Source organism: Montipora foliosa, chromosome 8 (genome assembly GCF_036669935.1).
Source record: "Montipora foliosa isolate CH-2021 chromosome 8, ASM3666993v2, whole genome shotgun sequence".
Classification (NCBI taxonomy): domain Eukaryota; kingdom Metazoa; phylum Cnidaria; class Anthozoa; order Scleractinia; family Acroporidae; genus Montipora; species Montipora foliosa.
Genome location: NC_090876.1, coordinates 47,651,896 through 47,666,895, shown reverse-complemented (window position 1 = coordinate 47,666,895; position 15,000 = coordinate 47,651,896). Strand labels below are relative to the sequence as shown.

Sequence of the window (15,000 nt, the reverse complement as noted above, 5' to 3'; positions counted from 1 at the left end):
TGTGTATAATTTCTTGCGTCATTGGTGGATAAAATGGTAGATTTTCATAGACACCAAGCTTAATCCCGGTCAAGGAATGGCTATTAGGGAACTTAAGCAACGACAACGGCGACGGCAACGAGAACGTCATCTCAAAATATAAATTCGCGTTGTTGTAATCGCTTCGTTACTATTTCAACTTTTTTAATATGACGGGGGTGTGGTAGTTCCTCAAAAATGACGCTGATAGGAACGGCGCTCAATTTAGGGCAGAAAATGAAAATTTATCCTCAAGTAATGACGTTGTCCATAAAACCTCAAATTTGGCTGTTTCACGTTGTAGTTTTTCTGACGACGGCAAAGAAATGGACAAAAGTGAAAAACACACGTGCAGGGCGTGCAAAGCTATTGTTTTTGCCTACTAAATATGCACATTTGTGACGTTCTCGTTGCCGTCGCCGTTGTCGTTGCTTAAGTTCCCTATTTTCTCCTGAACGAGTACGGTGACCTCCATTTTTTATCTCATATTTTTGCTGAGAACGATGTCTTCATGGAATAGTAACATTCCAAGCAAAAATCTATGACCAGTTTTTAGGCAATTTCACAAAATTGCAAGGAAGGAGCTATTACGCTTCGAACAGCCCACACTCAAGTTACATCTGAAGAGAGTACCGCACAAAATATGCTCTAAACTGGGTGCCGCTCGTGCAGCACGATTATTTTTCTTCTTTTAACCAATAATATTAAACACTTAATCACTGGTCCCGAGGGAATCAGTTCATTTTGTTTCCCGAGAATCTCAATAGGGAGTTTAAGATCTGCGACGCGACGGTAACGAAAACGTCATTTAAAATTGCAAGTTCAGGTTTATTAATCTTTTTCGTAATTATGTCGGCTTGTCTAACTTCTAAAAACTAGCGCAACTTTCCAGGAACTGAATTAAGAGGTGCGGTATCGAATCTACGACAGAAAATTCAAATTCGCTACCTTTTGTTCACGTTCTCCGTAAAACTTGAAAATTGGTCATTTCACGTCGCAGATTTGCCGAAAACGTGAAAGAAATGTACAAAAACTAAAAAATACACGTGCAGAGCGTGCAAAGCTATTGTTTTTGCTCATTAAATATGCAATATTTGTGACGTTTACGTTGCCGTCGCGTGGTAGATCTTAAACTCCCCAATGTTTTCCCGAGGCGCAGCCGAGGGAAACATCGAAATTCGAGGGAAACAAAGTTAACTGTTTCCAGAGGATCCAGTGATTTGTTATATAGCACAAAAAGAAAAACGTGCAAAGGCAACAGCAACGGCGGTCGTCGATCAACATCCGCGGGTAACAGTGCACTGTTACCCTCTGACGTCATAGATTTTGCACTGTTGCCCGCTAAGAGACTTTTGGCGGGAAACAGTTTTATTGTTAGATGTCATGTGACCGCGAGGTAACCATTGAGAGCGCGCGCTGCCGGGGGAAAAAACTCAGCTATATGACAACATTGTTTTGTTGCGTTGTCGTTGCCATAGCCGTCGGCATTTGTTAAACACCCGAAGAAATGGGACGACCACAGCTCGTACCCACACTCCCACAAAAGGATCCGGCTCAGTTGTTAGAGCCCTGTGCGAGGGTTCAAATCCTTGCCAAGTATCAGGGAATTTATCCAACGACGGCAGCTATGGAAAAAGCAAATATACGAAACAATGATTGAATGAGGAAAAATAATTTGTTTTGGCACATCTCTTTGCCTTGTCCTATACAAGACAACAACGTAAAATCATCAGGGGCCGGTTCCTGGAAGGAGGAATAAATTATACCATGTGTAACAGTTATTCCAGGGATAAATCTGCTATTCTAACAGAACAGAATTTATTCCGGAAATATAGGGATTCATGGAATAAGGCACATTTATCCCTGGAATATAGTTACTACACCTTTCAGGAACCGGCCCCAGATTTACAATTTTGAAGACCATTTCACCATACAGTCAATTGTAATTAGTTCATTCTCTGTGTTTCCTTAAAGTGCATATGACACAAAATTTTTTATTAGCTTGTTTAAACGACCTTTCAAAATGATGAAGAACGGCGTTTATTTTATTGTCATAGCTTTCTTGGTTGGCAAGTTATTCAAGATTTTGATTTATGAAAATTAGACGACTTGTGACGTCACATAGTGGACACCAAATGATGTAAAATCACAAAAAATTGAATATCTCTGAAGACATTTCTGTATAGAACTGAAACTTTGCACAGTTCTCATACTCATTACAAAGTTCCATGATATGGCCCACTGTGACGTTTCCACTGATAGCAACACAATGGGCTCCAGGCCCTCTCCATCCAAAGGGTAAAATCAGAGTTTCCCTCCCCAATAAGGGTTATTTGTTCTTGATGTTCATTCAGTGGGTGTGAGCGAATATGGACATTACACAGCATAAGCATAAGGAAGTCTGTTAGACTGTGAAGCAACAAAGAAGGCATTTTCGATATCGGAAAGGTAGAGGTCTGGTAACGAGTATGTTGCTATGGTGAGATCATAATCACTATTACAATGTGCAGTTTTGGTAGCACATCAACCCTGCAAAATTTCAACCCTCCAGACTTGGTACATGCAAAGATATTCCATATTTTGTGATTTTACACAATTTTGTGTCCACTATGTGACGTCACAAGTCCTCTAATTTGCCGGTTCCTGAAAGGTGTAATAACTATATTCCAGGGATAAATGTGCCTTATTCCATGAATCCCTTACCAATCCGTTTATTAAATACTTCAAGTGAAGCGATGATCCTCGCAGTTATGAACGCAATTTTTGCAATTGCGTAGAGAAGCCTGAGAAATTCAGGACTTCAATTGGGTTTGAACCCGTGACCTCGCGATACCGGTGCGACGCTCTAACCAACTGAGCTATGAAGCCACTGAAGTTTGGGGCTGGTCATTTGTGGGTTCTAATGTTCCCGCGAGGAATGAATCAATGATGAATGGTGTATCAAATGGATCATATATGAACTGGGAACTATGGATCATATATGAACCCACAAATGACCAGCCCCCAACGTCAGTGGCTTCATAGCTCAGTTGGTTAGAGCGTCGCACCGGTATCTCGAGGTCACGGTTCAAACCCCGTTGAAGTCCTGAAATTTTCAGGCTTCTCAACGCAATTGCAAAAATTGCGTTCATAACTGCGAGGATCATAGCTTCACTTGATTTCATATCCGCAGTTCACATATGATTCATTTCATATATCATTTCATCATTTATTAAATACTTGTGTGCAACTTGAACAAGAGCGAAGAATCGCGAGAGACTTTACATAGCGCAAGAGATCCGTTCGCTGTTAAGAAAATGTACTGCATTTTTTGCCCCATTGGACATTACAAGAGGCCCAATGTCCTTGGGCCCCTTTCTCGAAAGTCCCGAAACTTCGGGCGTCACAATTCCCTTTGTTTCTCAAGAACGGAGATGATGCAAAGTCGTCAAACTTGACAGTTATTTTTATTTCAGTTACGTGGAAAACACGTTAAAAGATCGGCTTTTTTACACGTTAAAAGATCGGCTTTCCATAACAAACGGTTGGCAGTTTCACAATTTTCGGGACTTTCGAGAAACGGGCCCCTAGCCCGGGTTGCTCGAAGCGTGGCTAGCGCTAACCGGCGTTAAATAGCATGGAAACTTATAGTTTTTAATACCTCTTAACCAAGGGTTAGCGCTAACAAGGCTTCGAGCAACCATCTCCTATTGTTTTGTTTCTTTGGATGTATGTTATGTAGTGATACATGCAATCATGTATTGAATTGCAGGTATGAAATCAAGTGAAGCTATGATCCTCGCAGTTATGAACGCAATTTTAGCAAATGCGTAGAGAAGCCTGAAAAATGTTATGCGTTGTATTTTTTCAGATGTAGCCATTGGTGCACCGTATGAAGACGATGGTGAAGGGGTGGTATATATCTACCGAGGGTCCTTGGGTGGACTTGTCGAAACCCCAATGCAGGTACTGTCTTCAGTCTTCACGTTTGTCTTCGATCGCAGACGCGTGCAAATCAAGCGAACAATACAGATGCAGGCACTTCACCTGCCACTTACTAAGTGAATTCTAATTTGTAAAGCTACAAAAGGCGAGTCACAGAAATGGGTCTATTAACGTGGCGTTGGCACCCTGATTTGCTTATCGATAAATATCTTCTCCTTAAGGTGATCAAAGGTTCAAGTGTGTCCCCTGGCGTCAAAACTTTTGGATACTCACTGTCTGGAAAACTTGACTTGGATGACAATGGATATCCAGGTGAAACGTTGCTCTGACTCGCTTGCACTTGTTGCATTTACTATGTGCGATATGCTGTCAAAAGCTGTTGTGCATTATCTGGAATGAAACAAATTTTCGCTTTTCGTTGGTTTGTAGATATTCTCATTGGAGCTTACCAGGCAGACACAGTGGTCCTGCTAAGGTAGGTAGCCACTTCGAAAAAGGAGACTGTCTAGTAATACCCTGCTGCCTGCTCGCAGAGGTCTCTTTTTTCATATGCGTACTCTTGGCTGATGAGCACAGGAACAGAGACCTCTGCTATGGGTCGAAACTCACTGTGTTGAGCATGTGCGGTGGTTACTACGCGGTTGTGTGGACTCACTGAACAACAGCGGAATTACTGTAAAGGGATGCGCGGGACACAGCGGGCTCAAGTCATAGTCAGCAAACATATCATGGGCCAAGCGCTTTGAAGAGTGCCGTGCAAGGTTGTGGACAGCGGTTGGATCAAAGTGAGTTTCTACGCATGGCATAGGTCTCTTTTCCAGTACTCGTCAGCCAAGCGAACGCAAAAAGAGAAGAGACTTGTGCTAGCAGGGAAGTAATACCAACAAAGTAAAGGGGTGCAAAGTCTTCCAGAGCTGGTTTACGCACACAACGCAAGCTTGAAGTGGCTCTGTCTCGGCAGTACAGTTGACTTTGTGTAGTTTTATTTTCGCAGATCGAAACCTGTGATCTCAGTTTCGTCGTCAATATCAATTTCACCCAATACATTTGACATCAAGGGAAACAAGACCTGCAATAAAACGGGCCAAGGCAATGTTGAATTTCCAACTCAGTGGTGAGTCCAGCTTTGTTGAATCTCAGGCTCGTGATGTCAATTTAAAATAACAGTAGAAGAGAAAATTTCAATCGTAATCGTTATTTCTTTTCTTAATTGTTAGCTTTTCGATTGAAATTTGCGCAAACTATACAGAAAGATCCGGAACTGTAACCGATAAAATTGGTAAGTAAACGTAAACTTAAATTTGAAATTCGGAATGGTTACCTTGTTCATCACATCACGCACACGCTAATGGTGGTAGGTTTTTAATCTCCCTTTTATTCCTCTTTTGCTCAAGAATATAAGTCTCCTTAAGCTTTTTTCTAGGATCCCGGCATTCCTCATAATCATGTTAGCTGGGCGAGTGATATTCGACAAACCTTCCTCTACTATAGAGAAAAATGGCCTACCATTTTAGTCCGTTTTGAATCACTCTTATCAAAGCATGTACACGATACCAAACCTTAAAGCTGCTTTAAATTACAGAAGGGTGAACTAAAAAATAGTTAAGTGGAAGTTACATCCAAATGAAGTAAATGTATATTTTTGCCACAATTGCTTGTAATCTCGCAATCTGATTGGCTAATTTTCCGTTGTCGATAAGACTCTAGACAACGCTGCTCGCGTCAATTTGTCACGCAATGTAATATCCAATCAGGAAAGCTCATTTTGGGAAATAAACCAATCGTATTGCGAAAAAGTTATAGAGCGGGTTTCAATCGAGTGTCGTAAAACCAAAACCAAAGTAATTACTTTGGCCAGTCAAAAAGGACGGAGACAATCCAGTAAACCAATCAAAACTCGAAGTAATTACACGTAGCCGACACAAAGCTCGGGAAAATGTGCACGCGCGAGCCACGATTAGTTTTGGTTTCACTTGTGATTGGTTGAAAAAGTGGCGCGAGAACTTTGAATCAATCACTGAGTGAAATAATGCAAAGCCAAACACTTGCTCTTTCTTTGTGTCATGATTTTGGTCGCGCTCTGAAATAAACACTTTCTTTGGCGTTGAATATTGCGGTAAAAAACAAATCGAAAGTGGTTCAGCGTTAGGGTTAGCGTTGTGGCATTGTGGCTGCGCCTCGTGAGTCCACAACATTTTGACCACTGTGATGACGAATATCGTTGTCGATAAGAGAACAGACAACGCTGAACCACTTTTGATTTGTCAAATTTGAAGTGCGGGTTACAGATGAAAGTGGGAAGTGATTTTCGCATTTATCTGGACAATTTAAGCAATTGTCTCTTGTAGACTCCAGAAAAAGCCCGGTGGCGATGCCGGTGCAACGCTCTACCAACTCTACCACTCAGTTTTTAAAAATTTCCTGTGCATGAATATCAATTGTGCCAAGTTTGACAAAAATCTGGATAGTACGTCATTTTCAAGGGAATTACCTTAAACAATTTAAGCAAATGTCTCTTTATAGACACCTAAAAAAATGGCCTAAATTGTCCAGACAAGTGTAAGGTTCACGTCTCGCTTCCCAAGTTTATCTCTTAACCACTTGTCTTTATGCCGTTTCACACACAAAACATACCAAATCTACCCAAGACCAGATTGGCCTACCAAGATAAACTTGGCAAACCGAAGCTGGCCCATTTGTTAATAGGGAGCTTAAGCAACGACAACGGCGACGGCAACGAGAACGTCATCTCAAAATAGAAATTTGCGTAGTTTTAATCGCTACGTGACTATTTCAACCTTTTAATATGACAAGGGTATGGTAGTTCCTCGAAAATGACACTGGTCGGAACGGCACTTAATTTAGGGAAGAAACTGAAAATTTGTCCTCAAGTGCTGACGTTCTTCATAAAACCTCAAATTTGGTTATTTTACGTTGTTGTTTTGCTGACGGCGGCAAAGAAATGAACAAAAGTGAAAAACGCACGTGCACGGCGTGCAAAGCTATTGTTTTTGCCCACTAAATATGCAAATTTGTGACGTTCTCGTTGCTATCGCCGTTGTCGTTGCTTAAGCTCCCTAATGTAATCGCAAACCTATGTTTGGAGTGTTTGACTTGTAAAATGTTATTTTTCCAGCCCTGCTCATTGCTTTCTTTTGCGGTTCCCTGTTGATCATTCCCTATTCACATCTGATGATTATATCCTTCTTTTCAGCGATGGTGTTCTTTATAAAATCTGACATTGATTATGCGGAAACAACGAAGCGTGTTCTGTTTAGTTTAAACAACCAGGACGAAATTAATGCGACTGAAGACGTTCGAATCACTAGGGATTGCTTCATTCGGGAAGCGTACTTCAGGGTAAGAACTGTGTTAATATCATAATAGACCTTATTCACGATAGCCGCCATGTTGGATTTGCCTTTATCATGCAAATTAGCTACACACTTCTGAGGGGGCAAACAACTCAAGTTCGAGAGGTTATAACGAACATCTTAGCCACACAGATGATTTGTTTCACATTCATTAAATGTTTATCACCTAAGTAGTAAAATAGAATGCTTACAGAAGTTACTTTGATGTTTTTTTAGTGAAAAAATGAGCAGATAACGAAGTAGAAAGTCAAAATGTCGGAGGCAATCAAAAGATATAAAATTATTATAAAAGGTACTTAATTCTAAATTCTAAAATGTACTTTTAGCAATGTTAATTCAATACTTCGACGAGCCGATTTTCCGCAATGTTTGCCCCCCAGCATAACACATGGCTAATTTGCATGACAATTTGAAAACCAACATGGGCTATTATGGCGTCTTTTCTCAGCAGTCGTAAGAAAATCTAGTCTGACATGTTAATGAAGAGATTTAATGATTGATTGGTTGATTGTGGATTCATACAGAGACGACGACGCCCGCGGCTGCAACCTTAAGTCTGGTTTTCACCATTCTCGTCACCAAAGCCCCGGATCTGGGCTCTGGGAAACTCTATGTAGGAGAACATGCGCCGTAGGGCTCTTATAGCCAACAATTGGCTATGTGAACCTTACGGCGCCTGTTCTCTGCTCGTGCTAACATGAATGCACCCATCAGAGACGCTTGTCATTGTTCTTTTCGAAAACCAACCAGAGGACACTTTGTATCAGGGTTTCCCAGAGCTCTTATGCGCAAACGAGAAGAGCTCTGGGCCCGGTTGTTCAAAAGTCGATTAACGCTGATCGCAGATTAACAGTTAACCAATGAGTTTATTTCTCTACTCTCAAATGTTGTTCAACGCTGATATTCGGCAAAACCGTACATTATAAGAAGTCAATTATGAGAAACAAAAATCAGCAAAAGAAACTATCACCAACAAGTTGAAAATATGAAGCAAAAGTTTACCCTAATCCAGGATTAAGTTAATCGGCTTTCGAACAACCGGGCCCTGGAGTCCAGAGTTGGTTTTCACTTCTGCCTCTGTTCTCCTTGTACCGTGTGAAAACGAAACACGGCACAAGCCCAAGGAGATTTGCTACACCTGGCCGTGTCTGACCAATTAAAGCACTCGTTCCAGATTCCCCGCGTCTCAACTTTTGAACAAAATGGCGGAGGCCGTCGTTGATTTTGATGAAACGTTATAGTTGTGTCGACGTTCGTTTTCACTCAGCATAAGCTACTTATTTGCGCTTGCGCTAGCTAGCCTGTTTGCTTGCGTCGCTAGTGAAAACCATGCTTTGTAAAACAAGGATAGCGTAGACCCTTTCGGCGAAACGGTGCATGGTGGGTAATCAGGATAAAGTGCACGATGAGCTTACAGACTTTGGAGTGAGGGTGATCGATCAAAGTTTTTGTTGTGGTGGTTTGTGAAGGAAACTTTACCGTCTCTCATACAGTTTTCTCGATCAAATCAAGGCGAGTGTTTGATTCTATGCTTAATTATCAGTACCAGTTGTCGACTTTCCTCTTCTCATCCTGAAATAAAACTGAGGTTGACCAACGCTCCAATCCAGAAAATCTTCGAAAGCCATATCTTCCATCTGAGAGAAAAAAGATAACTCGAAAAAGCAATAAAATCGACTCTAGAAGAAATGTTTTGCCAACGAAGCGTCAATTGCGCGAATTCCAATTCACGATAAATTTTCTCCATTTCACGGACTCTAATAGCTTCTACACAACTCATACTAGTAAATAAGCATAGAATCAAACACTTACCTTGATTTGATCGAGAAAACGTTCGTAAGCTCTTCATGCACTTTATCCTGATTACTCAGGATGCACCGTTTTGCCGAAAGGGTCTACTAATGAAAAGAGTAGAATCTTGCTATACTGCGTGTTTTCAAAGCATTAACTGATATGGCTTCACGCTATATTTGCAATCTCATTAAGAAAAAGGCATCAACCAGAAGCTCTCTGAGATCTGAGATCCAATGATCTTACTTTGTTAGAGCTCCCTCGAACCAAATGCAAGACTTTCGGTGATCGAGCTTTCGCTTTTGCTGGTCTATTAAAGTGGAATAATCTTCCATTGACAATTAGAATGGCCCCGAAATTAGATACTTTTAAGAAACATTTGAAGACGTTCTTGTCCAAAAAAGCATATGACAATTAGTTACAGCTAGATTTTTTATATATTTTATTTCTTATTTTTCTATTTGATCGATTATTTATTTCTTTTTTATATTACATTGTTCTTAATTGTATTTTCGTTTTACATTGTAAAAAAGCGCTATATAAATTTATCATCATAATCATTATTATTTTGTACATTTCTTTGCCGCAATGTGCAAAACGAACAACAAAGCACTTGAAAAACAACAGGGTCAATCTTTGCTTACATTATTTTGCCTATCGTTTTTTTAAGACTCAGCCAATGATAAAGAACGTAATATTGAAAGAACATTGCTATTTCAGAAAAATCTCAGTGATAACGATATACCAGATATATTGGCTCGTTATCAGAGCTAGAGCTAAATTTGATATTAAGTGCGTTTAACAGGTTCTTTTACCTGCTAAAGTCAGTTTAACAAATCGAATGTGGTTCAGCGTTGTCTGTTCTCATATTGACAACGATATTCGTCATCTGAGTGGTAAAAATGTTGTGCGTGAGTTCACAACACATGCAGATCCTTTTTTACACGTTAGATCTTGTCTTTTGGCGTTTTCCGAGCACTTCCGAGCCATCATCTGTTAACTAGTGATCACTAGTTAATTAATTAATTAAATTAACAGACCTCTTAATCTCGTACCGTGTTTTCCACGTCCATTTCTACAGGAACAAGTGGAGGATGTCTTTCCTGACATAAAATTCAAGCTCACATATAAAATCGTTGAAAACACTTCATCCACTCTGAGCGACCCAAATGATGTTCCATCTCTTGTACCCTATGCTGTGTTGGATCCCACAAAGTCCCGAGAAGAATCGACTGTGGTAGGTTAAATGTGGCATTCCCCTTCATGATGCCAATTCTAAATTCTCTTGTGAGTCGGGCAGGGGAGACTTAAGAAAAAAAGTCATTGACACCCCTGTAAAGACGATGAAATGGTATATGAAATGAATCATATATGAACTGCGGATATGAAATCAAGTGAAGCTATGATTCATTTCATATACGATTTCATCATTGATTCATTCCTCACGGGACCATTAGAACCCACAAATAACCAGCTCCCAACGTCAGTGGCTTCATAGCTCAGTTGGTTAGAGCGTCGCACTGGTCACGCAATCGCAATCGCGAGGTCACGGGTTCAAACCCCGTTGAAGTCCTGAATTTTTCAGGCTTCTCTACGCAATTGTAAAAATTGCCTTCATAACTGCGAAGATCATAGCTTCACTTGATTTCATATCCGCAGTTCATATATGATTCATTTCATATACCATTTCATCACTGAATCGTAATAGTTCCCGACTTTTCTATGACTTGTTTTATTATCATTCAAAGTTTATGTCATTCGAGGTTTCAAAGGCCCATTTTCACCTTGAAAGCATTGCGCGCGGGCATGAATTTCGTGTATCACGAAATTACAGGAATTGGCGTGACAAAAATAGTTAGCCAGTCGAAATACGCTCAGTATTCAACAATAGTGCCACACAAACGATAGCGTTGCATCAAGGGTGGAAATAGGCCTTTAAACCGAACGATATAGGACACCCACCAACTTTGACTGCTTTTATCGGTACTCCTCGTCGCAGAACTAAATATTCCTAAGTGTGAAAAGGTCAGATGAAGTTCTTTCAGAGCGGAAGTCATCCAAAACAAATGGCCTTGAATGCAAGGACCCTGACTACCAAAGTGATTTCTCTTCCGTCTACACGCGTCCATGCATTCAAGGAATGCTTTTGAAAGATGGCTGACGTGCCGGACTTAAAAACTGGAAAAAAATATTGTTTTTTACCCGAAAATAATGTTCCTGTTTGGTTCAATTTATTCGCGACTGAATGAACGTTTTGACGGACAAAAAATGAAATAATAGATATCACTTTTGTCGAACTAAAGAAATTTATTTCAATAGTGCTTGCTTGCTTGTTGATGTTCAAAGTTTGGTAAAATGAAATTAAAGTAGTAATGTCTTGTCCATGGCAAACGTCCTTTTTCAGGGCCCATGTTAAAAAAAATACTTGTCTAGTGGTCTAAAGTCTTTAAGGTCCACGCTGTCCACAAGCGTCAATATTTAGTCCAATTAACTGAACAACTTCCTATCCTGTAAACATTGCATAAGTGAATTAACTATTACATTTTATTCCTAATCGATAAGGCAGGGTTGAGTCATTGGCAGAAGATAACTACATGTTTCCTTGCACGCTAAAGCAATCACCCACCGTATCCTCATTGATTTTCTTACGTCTTGTAGCTGACTTTTAAGAGGGATTGTAAAAAGTGTGTTCCAGATTTAGTCCTGGATGATAGTAAAAGCAAGCGGTAAGTTCACAAAAAACTATCCATTTTCTTTATAATAAGGCACCTACGAAACGTAGACGGCAACGGAATTTAGAAAGCAAATTTAGTTTGCAGCGCCTTGCGTGGGCATAACCACAGACAAAATTCGGAGAAGCACTTTTATTAAGGCTGGTTTCCATATGATCGCAGACGATCGTAGAAGATAGAACCATGTTCTATCTTCTGTGATTGTTTGCGATCCGCAATCATATGGAAATCAAAGTTCTACGATCTGCGATCGAAACGTATCTCATAATATTTTTAATTCTGACCCATGATTCAACGCTTTAGCCACAAAGCCCGAATGTTCGTTTATAGCAATGCTTATTTGTTGTAAACATGGCTGGCATTGAACATGGTAACGTTATTAACGAGGAATTTATGGAGGAAGTTGCACGGTATGAGTGCGTTTACAACCGTAACAGTAAAGATTATAAAAAAGAAGAACAAAAAGGCTAACAGCTGGGAAAAAAATCGGCGAGAAAGTTAATTTATCGGCGGCGGAGGCAGAGGTCAAATTCCGCAACATAAGAACTGCGTATGATGGTTATCTGAAGCGGTTGAAGACGATACCCAAAACCGATGTTTCCTTCGGTTTTGAAGCTGACGATGTTGTCGCTTCAGAACTAAAAGAAGAAGTAAATTTACTTGCAGCAAAATTTCCTCCTCGATGTCCGCCATGTTGTTTGGTGCGATTTTCCTGCGAGCACAATGCGCCTGTTCATTTGACATTTCCGCTGACCGAAATGTATGGCTACAGTCGGCTCTGCGATCGTTTGCGATCGTTTCACCCCGCCGGATGAACGAACAAAGAGATTTGTCATAGCTCCCAACTCAAATACGTTTTCCCATTGGAGGAGAACGTGTCACGTGTCATGGGTCAAAACTCACTAACTCCCTAGGGAAACAACGACTTGAACTATCGACTCGCACGTGATCAGGGTTAGGGTTCGGCTTCGCCTCGGGGAACATCGAGGGTCTCGGGGAAACAAAACTGTTTCCCTTGGGGCCAGTCATTCAGTGCTTATTAGCTCACGAAGAACTTGATTGTGTGACAAAACAATCAGTCTTGACCAAATCCGAAAACAAAGGACCAAACAAAAGAAACAGTGATTTTAGGGTTCAGTACAAAGAAATAGCAACGAACAGCCAGCTCACACGATCTACGACACTATCCGTCGGACCGATGCAATCGTCGATGAATTATTCACTGTAAATGTTTCGTAATCGTATAATTTGAATCTGTCAATAATACCCCCTATCTCCTTGCGATTCTCTTTCAACAGGACTCTAGCTGTTGGTGCTGCCATATACAGACTGGATCTCACTGTGACGAACATGGGAGATGATGCATACAACGCCAAATTGATGGTTACGATTCCCAAAGGGATCAAGACGCGTAACATTCTCAAAGTGGTGGGAGATAAAGTAGGTTGTGGGATTTATGTTATCCGTTCGTTTAAAAACAATGTCCGAGTTTGATCAAGATTATCGGCAATTACCGGTCGCATTTAGGTGTGACACCCATTTGAGGACGGTAACCGAATGAAATTCAGTACCATTGTCATATGGCAAGCAATTATGAGGCTAAATGGCTGGTTTTCGCTCGGAATCATTACCATGGAAACGGTCTGTTTCCGTATTTTCTCTCTCTGTCTTCTGGGAAATTCAAGTTGCGCGAAACAGAAAAGGTTTTAAAACAGCGGAATTTAATTTTTTCATCACGACACGGCAGTGTGGCCCAGTGGTTAGTGTGCTTGCCTCGAGATCCGGAGATCCCGGGTTCAAGACCCGCTCTGACCACTCGCTGAATTTGTTCCTGGTAGTCCCTGGTTCAACTTCCCAGCTGCACTTGTAAATAGCCAACTAGTTTGTCTCTGGCCAGTTGGGATTCTTAACAGTTGTTGTTGTTGTGTTCTGTTGTTTCGTTGATTGTTTCAGATTGGCCCTGAAAAGCCCCTATTGGGAGTGGTCAATTAAGTATGTATTGTATTGTATTGTATAGCAAGCGAAATTTAGTTTTACTTGTAAAAGGTTACCGTTCAAAGCTCGCTGATAGAAGACGAAGATTACTGACATTCACCAAGCGGAGAAGTGTCCTATCGCTCAAAGGAACGATGCGCCCAGTACGACCCTCGCGCACGGTTAGCGTGAGGAAGAGGTTAATATCACTGGGACAAGCTTTGCATGCGACAGGATTGCAGTGACACCCACACTTGCCGTAATTACATACATGCATACTTAACTGACTACTCCCCAGAGGGGCTTTTCAGTGTCGGTGAAACACAATAGCGACAGAACAGAACATTCAACAACAACTGTTAAGAATCCCATCTGGCCGGAGGCAAGCTAGTTGGCTATTTACAAGTGCAGCTAAGGAGAAGTTGAACCAGGGACTTCGAGGAACAAATTCAACCAGTGGTCAGAACGTGTCTTGAACCCAGGATCCCCGGATCTCAAGGCAGGCGCCCTAAACTCTGGTCGGCCTCTTTTCTTGTCATCTTGTATTCCCTTGGTTTCACTCATTTTGCGAGACGCAGTGATCGGCTGCAAAACTAGTGACACTTGAAACAGAGTTTACAAGTGACATTCTCTTCGTGTTCTTTGTTTTGTTTCAGGAAGAGAAAGTACTAAAATCTGACATTGAGGAAACTAAGCTTAGCACGAATGACACCACAGTAACAATCGAGATTGGCAACCCCGTGAAAAATTTCAACAAAGAGGTAAACTGTTTTCAGTGTCATTTGCAAAGAGCATTTTGAGTTTTCCAAGTTTTCAAACTGATAGTTTGCCTTTTTTGGTACATTGAAGCCCCCGAAAGAAGTTGTGATTGAGCTGGATACCTCGCAGTATAGCGACGAACCTGATTTCTTACCGATCAACATGTCCACATACAGGTGGGTGGTATAGCTTGCAACCAATTTTCCATTCTCTAAGCGTCCACGAACTTCGTGCCAGTTGTTTTCCGAAAAGTGTTCTACAATAAAGAGGGTTTTCACTTACGTGATCAGTAACCTTGTTTTTCACCGAAACAAAAGAAAACGTTTGAATGATAATAGAGCTCAGTTCCCGGAGGATGAGTTGGGTACACCAAAATGGCCGCCGTGACGTCACGTGACAACACTACAAAATTACCGAAAAACTTAGTA

General features: G+C 41.0%; 1 protein-coding gene across 1 annotated transcript in view; it reads left to right on the top strand.

The window, feature by feature from the left end:
* LOC138012800 (integrin alpha-6-like) overlaps positions 1 to 15,000 on the top strand; it is a 51,253-nt gene that overhangs the window by 21,196 nt on the left and 15,057 nt on the right. The window contains exons 12-22 of the mRNA XM_068859689.1: positions 3,869 to 3,963; positions 4,164 to 4,254; positions 4,372 to 4,417; positions 4,937 to 5,056; positions 5,160 to 5,221; positions 7,157 to 7,302; positions 10,189 to 10,344; positions 11,766 to 11,833; positions 13,138 to 13,279; positions 14,470 to 14,574; positions 14,663 to 14,748. Coding sequence (XP_068715790.1) covers positions 3,869 to 3,963; positions 4,164 to 4,254; positions 4,372 to 4,417; positions 4,937 to 5,056; positions 5,160 to 5,221; positions 7,157 to 7,302; positions 10,189 to 10,344; positions 11,766 to 11,833; positions 13,138 to 13,279; positions 14,470 to 14,574; positions 14,663 to 14,748 — 1,117 coding nt within the window. The remainder of the gene's footprint in view (positions 1 to 3,868; positions 3,964 to 4,163; positions 4,255 to 4,371; positions 4,418 to 4,936; positions 5,057 to 5,159; positions 5,222 to 7,156; positions 7,303 to 10,188; positions 10,345 to 11,765; positions 11,834 to 13,137; positions 13,280 to 14,469; positions 14,575 to 14,662; positions 14,749 to 15,000) is intronic.